At 36.2% G+C, this 9,520-nt stretch overlaps 2 protein-coding genes across 2 annotated transcripts in view; one reads left to right on the top strand and one right to left on the bottom strand.

Moving 5' to 3' along the window:
• Window positions 1-6,736, top strand: part of LOC107675605 (palmitoyltransferase ZDHHC13-like) — a 20,355-nt gene extending 13,619 nt beyond the window's left edge. Inside the window, exons 10-17 of the mRNA XM_016470008.1 lie at window positions 1,463-1,563; window positions 1,730-1,854; window positions 2,385-2,447; window positions 2,706-2,799; window positions 2,897-2,980; window positions 3,192-3,349; window positions 5,655-5,752; window positions 5,821-6,736. Coding sequence (XP_016325494.1) covers window positions 1,463-1,563; window positions 1,730-1,854; window positions 2,385-2,447; window positions 2,706-2,799; window positions 2,897-2,980; window positions 3,192-3,349; window positions 5,655-5,752; window positions 5,821-5,965 — 868 coding nt within the window. The 3' untranslated portion in view covers window positions 5,966-6,736. The remainder of the gene's footprint in view (window positions 1-1,462; window positions 1,564-1,729; window positions 1,855-2,384; window positions 2,448-2,705; window positions 2,800-2,896; window positions 2,981-3,191; window positions 3,350-5,654; window positions 5,753-5,820) is intronic.
• Window positions 6,737-7,567: 831 nt separating this feature from the next.
• LOC107675596 (cysteine and glycine-rich protein 3-like) overlaps window positions 7,568-9,520 on the bottom strand; it is a gene marked incomplete at its 5' end in the record, with an annotated part of 4,332 nt that continues 2,379 nt past the window's right edge. Inside the window, 3 exons of the mRNA XM_016470001.1 lie at window positions 7,568-7,726; window positions 8,169-8,261; window positions 8,495-8,627. Of these exons, the coding sequence (XP_016325487.1) occupies window positions 7,652-7,726; window positions 8,169-8,261; window positions 8,495-8,627 (301 nt within the window). The remainder of the gene's footprint in view (window positions 7,727-8,168; window positions 8,262-8,494; window positions 8,628-9,520) is intronic.

Raw genomic sequence — 9,520 nt, 5'->3', positions numbered from 1 at the left:
GAGAATAAAAGTTACGCCTTCTTTCTTTGCGTGAACATTTGGGCGGCGTTATGCAAATCTTCCCACACAGTGACGTAGACATGTGGGGGTGTGTTAGAACGAGCCGTTTTAGGTAGGCGTGGTTGACTCTTAACTTTTATAAAGAATATCTCTTTGGATTTGAGACTTTAGTCTTTGCAACTTTACAGATCTTCTTTATGCACCAAGAGCTTGTAACACTCCAAAGAGAAAGGAAAAATTTAAATCGCATCATATGACCCCTTTAACAAGTGCAGTTTCTGTGCTATGGTGGGGCCTGAAACCTGACTGAAATTCTTCATAGATAATATTTTTTTGCAGGAAGGAGCGCAATTGAGCAGAGACAACTTTTTCTAAAATTTTAGACATAAAAGGAAGATTTGAAATGGGTCTGTAATTTGCCAGTTCACTAGGATCTAGTTGTGGTTTCTTAATAAGAGGCTTAATAACCGCCAGCTTGAATGGTTTTGGGACATGACCTAAAGACAACGACGAGTTAATAATACTGAGAAGCAGTTCTTCTGCTACAGGTAACAACTCTTTCAGTCATTTAGTGGGTACAGGATCTAATAAACATGTTGTTGGCTTAGATGCAGTGATAAGTTTATAAGCACTGCAGTTTTTCTTTGGGTGCGACGAATGGAACTGTATTACAAGACAATGTAGATCCTATATTTGTTATTGTATTTCTGTTATTGTATTATGTATTATATGTACGTATGTATATATAAATAATAGTATAGTATAGTTTAGTATAATAGTAAAACAAAAACATTAATTAAAATCAGTACAAAAAAATAAATATTTTATATACTGTATATGGATGGATGGATGGATGGATGGATTCTGAATACTGCACATTCTCAGAAAAAAAATGCTTTATAGATAATGTAGATTATAGATAGATAATGTAGATTTTGTTGTACAGTTGTATCTATCTATCTATCTATAGATAGATGTTGTATACAGACAGATAGATAGATAGATAGATAGATTTTGTTGTACTGATTTTAATGATTTTTAATGATACTGATTTTAGTATATTTTTACATTTAAATATAAATATATATTTAAATATTACATACATTTTTTATAATTTCAGATTTTTTAAGTATATAATTATGAATACTGCACATTCTCAGAAAAACTGTTCTGTGAACAGAATAACTATGTGTGCAATAATATTGACTTCCTCACGAGGGCGCTGTAACCTCAGTAAAACATCTCTGTTTAGCCCAGTAGTTTTCAATCCTGGTCTCTCAGATAAGAGCGGTGGGTCCCCAGGACTGAAAACCAGTGGTTTAGCCTGAAAAGGCCACTTAAATATCTACGGTACACAGGCAGATTAAGAGGTTAGAACAAAAAGATAGAATTTAGAAGAAGAGCTGTTTTTTCTTAAAGTGTCCTAACAATGCTGTCCTGTTCGTGTGGTTTGTTTCTGTAGGCAGTTGGTGACTGTGGCGGTCCGGTCTTTGATTCCCTCCACAGGTCTCATGGCTTCGATCTTCTGGATGGTGGTCACCTGGGGCTTGTGGTTTCTGCCTGATATCCTTGTATAATACCCAGACATTTGAAACTGATCATAACTTTCATGCAGATGTGTTTATACCAGCACCATGATAGGTTTTATATATCCACCTCATATTCAACCCAGAGCTATTATAGTTGTATGTGTTGGGTGTTTGTAGAGACCTTAACATGCGTCGTTCACATGACCCGAGCGCTACGGTTCAGATGCTCTTCACTTTTAACATCACAGCCTTACTGTATTACTACCTCCGCTCCTGCAGGACAGACCCTGGCATCGTCAAGGCAACCGAGGAGGAGAAGAAGAAGGTAAGACTCTGGATGTTATTTGGCTGGCTTGGTGCCACTGCCTGATTGATGGATATATGTACCAGTTACTTGTGGTGAGGTTCTTGCTGGTTTGAGTAATAACTTGAATCAACTTTAGAAAACTGCGAACTTGTAACTCAAACAAGATGTATCAGTGATTATATTATATATTATATAATATTATGTTTATGAGATATATGGGGTGAATGTAATGAAAAAAAAAGTCTAAGCCTGTGTCCCCTTTTTATGTAGAATTTTTAAAACTTTTTTTCATTTGATTTTGGGGCAGAAAATGATGCAGGCATGCCCCTAAAAATAGGCTTTGTTTTCTCATATATGCAGTATCTCACATATATATAAATATATATGTATATATGTTTAAATAAAAAAATATTTTAATATTCTTGTTATTCATATATGCTTGTTGCAATCAACGTTTTCTGATTTATATTGACCGTTTGAATTGGAGGAGTCTTATACTCTTTCTAGTCTCTTGGGCGACTTTAACAGGTTCATCTATCTCTCTGTAGAATATTGTGGTTCTGGCAGAGGCAGGCTGTCTGGATCCCAGGATATTTTGCACTTCATGTATGGTAAGTTATCTCTTTTTAGTGACAAGATAGAGAGGGCAAATGATGAAAAGAAAACTGGATTGGGAAATGATGCAAGATAAATTCAGGCTTGTTACCTTCTCAAAGCATTATGACCGAATGAGTCCAAGCATGTGCGCTAACCGCAAGGCCATGGTTTGGAAATCTGCATGGTTTTACCGTAGTACTAACAGGAACATATACTGTATTGTAAACATTCTTCAGAGTTTCCTATAGAGCTTAAAATCCTTGTTTTTGCAGATGAGGAAGCCAATGAGAGCAAATCACTGCTTTTCCTGTAATGCTTGTGTCGCTAAACAAGACCACCACTCCATTTGGATTAATGGCTGCATAGGTAACATGCGCGAACTAGGATGTTTTATAGCATAGACTTCCTTTTCTCTCATTTTTTGCTGTCATTACGAGTCGCTCATGTTAACCTCCTTTTACAGGGGCCAGAAATCACCCGTACTTTGTGCTTTTCCTGGTTGCTCTGAACTTCCTCTGCATATGGATGTTCTACGGCAGTATCATGTGTAAGTTACCACTTGAACTCGAATGTACACTAGCATTCAAAAGTTTGTGGTCAGTACAATTTTTGTTTTTGAATTAAGTCTCTTATGCTCACTATGACTAGTTCCCAAATGAATAGTTGATGTCTGTAAAATACTAGGCTACATCTTGCATTTTTAGTCTCGCCAGAAGAAAATGTTAATTTAAAAAAAGTATGTGTTTTTCTGTGTGTAGACTGGTCCAAACACTGTCCACCGCACTACACAGAGGAGGGCGTCTGGGGGGTGGTGACCACTCTGACAGGCTGCTCTCCCTGGGTGCTCTACATCTTCTGCTTTGCTTTCTTAAACGCTTCCTGGGCCTCCATCCTGCTTTTGGTGCAGCTCTACCAGGTGAATGACATGATGATGTGCTATAAACTGAAACATCCCAGCTAAATATCAGCACTTTTGGCCAAATACTGTATATTAGGACATAGGGCTGTCAAAATGGCTGAAAAACTAAATTCGAATGTTGTACTTAAATATGATCAAAATTCAAATTATATTCGAATTTAAAATGCATGATTTCAGTTAGGGTGAAGAAAAGCTTTTGGCTTCTCTCCTGAGGCCACAAGAGGGCGCATCATTCAAAGCATAAGATAACATGACTATCTGCGAAAAAAAAGTGCATAATGTTTAAAATAACGTTTATAAACCAATTATAATTAAGTTGCTTAAACAACTATAAACAAAACAGCATCATGTATGCATGCATAGTTTAATACAAATGGCGGAAAGCCAATCACACAGAGTACATTTTTCATTTAAAAACAGGAGTTGCAGTCAGATGGGGAAAACCCCACCATAAAGTCTCAATATATGTTTTTTTCAAAGTTAAACTTGCATTAATTTTACATGGCTTTCTAAACATGCGGCTCCTTTGTGCGAGACGCGAGTGCAACAGTAATAGATGTCCATCTAGAAAATGCGTGAAATATGCGTTCTGTGTGAACGGCTTGGTTTCGGGTTTTGATGTAAACAAGATCTTCTCCGCATTGATGTTCTCTTTTCCCGCAATATTTGTAATGAACAACGCAGCAGCGCCGCATCTAGTGGCTTCAACTGGATAGGCTAACAAAAACATTATAATGCAAGGACACTTGCATCGTCATCGCATCTCGTGCGCCACTGATAAGCCTCCTTAACGCACACCTAAAATTCGAATGCAACGTTTTTGCATTCGAATGTGGATTTTTATTTTAAATTCGACGAATATTCGAAATTCTAAAACATTTTTGACAGCCCTATTAGGACATAAGAACCAGAGTGAACAGCTGTCATTATTTTTGCGCTATGGCTGATGACGGATACAATGGCATTTCTTCACTCCTTTGCCTAGAATTTTGCATAACATGAAATCAATCATGTTTAAATAATTATGATATGTAGGTAGTACATAGAAATCAAGTATGCTTTTTGAATTATGCCCTGATGTTTTATTTACCTAATATCAACTTAATCAGACCAATACTTGTTATAAAGAAAAACATAAGTATTAGTCATCAATATCTTGCGGCCTCTTTCTACAAAAATATAACAGCAGCTTTGAACAAAGCGAACACTGATAAGTGTTAATTATGAAATTATATTACAATTATTAAAAGTGTTGGTATTGTTAAAGGTGCTGTATGTAAGTTTTTGACTACTAAAGCATAAAATACCGTAATATGTTTGCAGATATTTAAGAAACATTCTAAGTTAACATACTTGTTTATCTGAAAAACAATGCTACATGTGCGTTCTGTGTCGGAATGTCTGTCTTTGTTTTGGTCTGTGTAACCCGCCTACTGCCAGTTTACCCCATTGTATTTCCGGCACCCCGGGTTGCCAGTTGGCGGAAAACACAGCGTATTTCATTTCAGTCATGGAAGGTGCCAAACGAAAGGGGTCAGTTCCTGTTGGTGTCGTCAATCTGGCAACCTGAGTGTGTGTCAAGTCCGAGGAGGAGGGGCCGGGTGAAAAAAAACCCTCTCTAATATTTTGAATTTGGACTGCAATACCTAGTTCAATCACTAGGTGTCAATCCTACATACAGCACCTTTAACTAACACTGAGTCTTTAAAGACCTTTTAAAATAACCTTGTTTGGTGTTTGGTAATTGAAATAAAATATAAATATTAAATGAAATCTTAAACAAAGATTAGTATTGTTGCCTTGTCAGCCAACTAAAATAAGTTTTTTTTTTAAGTTAAGCCTGAACATTTTCAATAAAACTACAACTGAAATAAAAATAAAGTTAATAGAAATATAAAAAATAAAAAGCACTTAAAATTACAAAAGCACATAAAAAATAGCTAAAACTTAAATTTTAAAATAAAAGCATATTCAAAACATTAAGTACTATAATAGTATGTAAATAATACTAATATAACACTAAATAATGATATTACTTTAAAGAGTAGTGCAAGATTTCAATTAAAATAAAGTTTAAAAAAAGGTGTAAATCTTTTAAAATGTGTAAACAATGACCATATATGTCTGTAGTGTTTTAGGAGATTGAATTTCTCACATGATTAACGAACAGGCGTTAGGAACATGTTCTCACACTAGCATAGTGGTTAATAGTGGAAAGTCTTAAAAGTGGAGGACTGTATGTCTTTTGATTTCACACAAATGTATGCATTGGCTCTTCATGGTTTGCTTTGTTTCCTCACAGATCGCGTTTCTCGGGCTGACGACGGCTGAGAGAGCAAACCTGATGCACAGACAGAGAAAACTCCCTCAAGCCTTCTCTCTCAGACAAAACCCATTCAAGTAAGGACGTTTTCATTAGTGTAGGGTTGATAAAGTTCTTATTTTTAATCGTGTTTCTTCTCTCATAGTCTTGGAGTGGTGAGGAACCTGGTGAACTTCTTCCAGTGGCGCTGCTATGGTCTCTGTAAGCCAATGGTGCTGGACTGGACTCAGCAGTATGCCATGGGTCTCAGCAGAGACCATCCCATTTTCAGCGGCCCCGATGCTGTTTGATCCCCAGCGATCAGTCACCCACTCAGGGAGAGCAACGTCCCCAGTTCGGGAGCCATTGGTTTGATTTTAATGCCTTTTTAATGATGGAAACGAAGAACAGACCGAATGCTAATTTGGATAATCGTTTGTTCTATTTGCAAGAACATCCGCCTTTTGTATTTGAGGGAAATATAGTATATGTGATGTGCGTTCAAGGTTAGATTTTGCCTTACAGCTTAAGTTGTACATAAGGATGAATACATGTTTATAAGCACACTGATATATTTTGAGCAGAAATATTTTGTAAGGTACGGTAAGATCACGCTTTGGTTTTTACTCCAAGTCCTTTTACAGGAAGTGACCACTATATGTATGGTCTTTGTGAAAAGATTTGTAAACAATTTTATACAAAAAAAATGCAAATTTTGAGAAATTCTGAGAACCGTACATCCCTTGATGAGTCAAAACGCATCTGAAATGACTTCACGCTACGATCAGATGCATTACAACCACAACATTTATAGCATTATACATGCAAGACGAATCATATCATTTAATATATTTTATTAGCTATTAGTATCATGTTACCTTTAATCAGTAATGTTTTCAAAGGCAGTTGATCTTCTATTTATGCCTTTAATAACCACTGTGTGGTACAGGGCTGTGCCTGATAGCATCAGCTCGTTCTTTACTGCAGTTCTCAATTCTGTTCATTATACTTTATTACACAGTATGTCATAATAAGGGAAAAATGCTGTTCTTGAATCCTACTCTGTGCTTTGGAATAAATCAGACCACTTTTGTAATTTGCTGGTCAGAGTGTTTCTCCAGGTAAAGGTGTATTTGTTGCTGATCTAACAACAACAAAACATTATTGAGTAACTTACATTACAGCCACTATTAGCTAATAGCTAGTAGTGAAGGAGTTTTGGAGATATATATATATAAATATGTATATAAAAAGTATAAATATATAGTTTTTGAAATAAGTCTCTTACGCTTATTAGTGTTGCAACTTGATAAAAAAATACAGCAAAAACTGAATTATTGTTAAATATTATTTTGATTTATAATAAATGTTTTCTATTTTATTAATTTTGTAATATAATGTATTCCTGTGAGGCAAAACGGAATTTTCAGCATCATTACTCAAGTACTCAGTGTCACATGATACTTCAGAAATCCTTCTAATATGCTGATTTTATACGTTTATTTTCCTAGTAACTAATCATCTTTGAATCAATGTTGAATGACACGTATTTTATCCTTTATTTACTCTTTATTTTTGTTTTTATGTTGTGACATATGATATACAGGTACAGTAGATAGGATTCTTATTATTGTAATACATTTGTTTTATGCAGCATAGCATCAATTTAAGATTAAGTTTAAAGCTGAAGTGTGTGCATTTTTTTAATCTTAAAATACCCCTGTTCCAACTTAACATGAAGGGATAAGATCATTTCCGACCGGAAACGAACAATGAAATTTCTACCTATTAGATCGTGTGTTATTAACGTCTACACCTACCCCAACCCTAAACCTACCCCTTACAATAATGAAAAAATAGTCATTATTGTTGTACATTGTGACAAAATTACGCTATATTGATGTGCGCATGCCCAGTAGCGCCATGCATATCCCTTCTAGCCTTAACCGATGTTGTGTGCAGTGAAATAGCAGCTGCATTGGGTTGGACTAAACTTGTCAATCATTCTCCTCGACCACACCCAGGTTCCCCAGGCCACGCCCCTTTGGACCGAAGTTTTTGGCATAGCAAACAGGGGAAAAAATAAATAAAAAAGAGAAATCTTATGGTTAATATTAAATTACTCTCAGGATAAAAGGTATGATAAAAGACTGGGGCGATACCATCTAGAGGTAAATAAGGTACAAAGATGTACCTTTTAGCTTTTGTACCCTAGAATACCAACCCAGTGACAGCTTTGTACCTTTTTTTTCTGAGAATGTAGTGTTCAGCAATATTTTACAAACAGTGTTATTTTTTTATTTTAATTTTTAATGCAAATTTCTATGGAAGCCCATTTCTGCCATGGAACAAACATAAAAATGGTACTTGCAACCTTTTTTTTCTCAGAATTGCGAGAGATAATTGCACAATTGTGAGAAATAAACTCAAAACAGAGTATCTATTGATTGGTTAAGTGATATTAATGAGATTGAGCTGGCAGAGATCTTGCTGTCTCATTTGATGGATTGTACCTTTACAATAGAGCTCTCCATCTTTATCTGTCACCGTGGTGGATTCCAGGCTCTTCCCACACAATAAACAGCGGAAGCAGGTTTTGTGCCAGGGCTGTTGTATCAGAACCAGTCACAGTCTGATAAATTACTACGGTGAAATGTGCTTTACACAGCGCTGACCTGTGACAGCAGCATATTGCAGAAGTGCTGAGAAGGGAACATGTTCTCAAAATATGCTTATTTCAGTTTGAATGGTTTAATATTAATATATTTCATATTATATCAGAGTATAATGTATCAAAACTCTGAGTCAGCTTCTTGCTTTAATTTTAGCTGTAGTTTTACCTTTCCAGCGCCCATGACTTTCTCTGCTGCATAAACCGCTTTAGAGCAGCGAGGACAGCGATCTGTACTCCCAAACTTCTGTGCAAACCTGTTTGGGTTTGAGTTAGCAGATGCAGGACGGGGAGCTTTGGGCCTTAACATAAAAACATATGCATAAGAATCACAAAAACACAATAACAATAACTCTTCTTCTAAATGCTATTAATTAAAGTGGTACTCTATCTTTAAAGGAATTGTTCACTCAAAAATAAAAACTTGCTCAAATGTACTCACCCTCAGGCCATCCAAGATGTAGATGAGTTTCTTCATGAGAACAGATTTGAAGAAATTTAGAATTACATCACTTGATCGCCAATGGATCCTCTGTAGTAGAGTCCAAACAGCTGATAAAAACATCACAATAATCCACAAGCAATCCACAGGACAATGTTTGTAAGAAAGAAATCCATCTTTTAGGCTTTTTAACTTTAAACCATGCTTCTGGCTAAAATACAAGTCCTCTATACATAATATTGCTTTTTCCAATTAAAAAGTCATCTAATCTGAATCAGGAGAGAAATATCCACAGATCAAGGACTGTTTACAAGCAAAAGGAGTCCAAAACAGTTCTAATCACGTTATGTATTACTGACAGAAATAAAGTTAAAACACCTTTCTGATGTTTTTTTATATATATATTATAACAAACAGCTTTTCACTTCATAAGACATTAATTAATGGACTGGAGTCGTGTGGATTATCGTGGTTTTTATCAGCTGTTTAGGCTCTCATTCTGACGGCACCCATTCACTGAAGAGGACGATATCTGCTTCGTCATGCCTGGAGCTGATCCGTGCTGGTCGCTGAGGAAATACATCAACTTCGTGCTGTGGATCACCGGATCGGCTTTCACCATGGATGAAGCGGAGTCCAGCCCGGGGTCTTCACATCAAGCCCGCCGGCCGCTGCTCACTCAAGCCTGCAGTGTGTGACGCTGTGTGTTTCGTTGTGAAAGCGAAACTACTTTCTTTGGCCTTCCAAAAGAGG

This window comes from Sinocyclocheilus anshuiensis, unplaced genomic scaffold, assembly GCF_001515605.1.
Source record: "Sinocyclocheilus anshuiensis isolate Anshui unplaced genomic scaffold, SAMN03320099.WGS_v1.1 scaffold1804, whole genome shotgun sequence".
In the NCBI taxonomy this organism is placed as follows: Eukaryota; Metazoa; Chordata; class Actinopteri; order Cypriniformes; family Cyprinidae; genus Sinocyclocheilus; species Sinocyclocheilus anshuiensis.
Note: the sequence above shows the minus strand (reverse complement) of the source record. Positions and strands in the feature narration are given on the sequence as shown.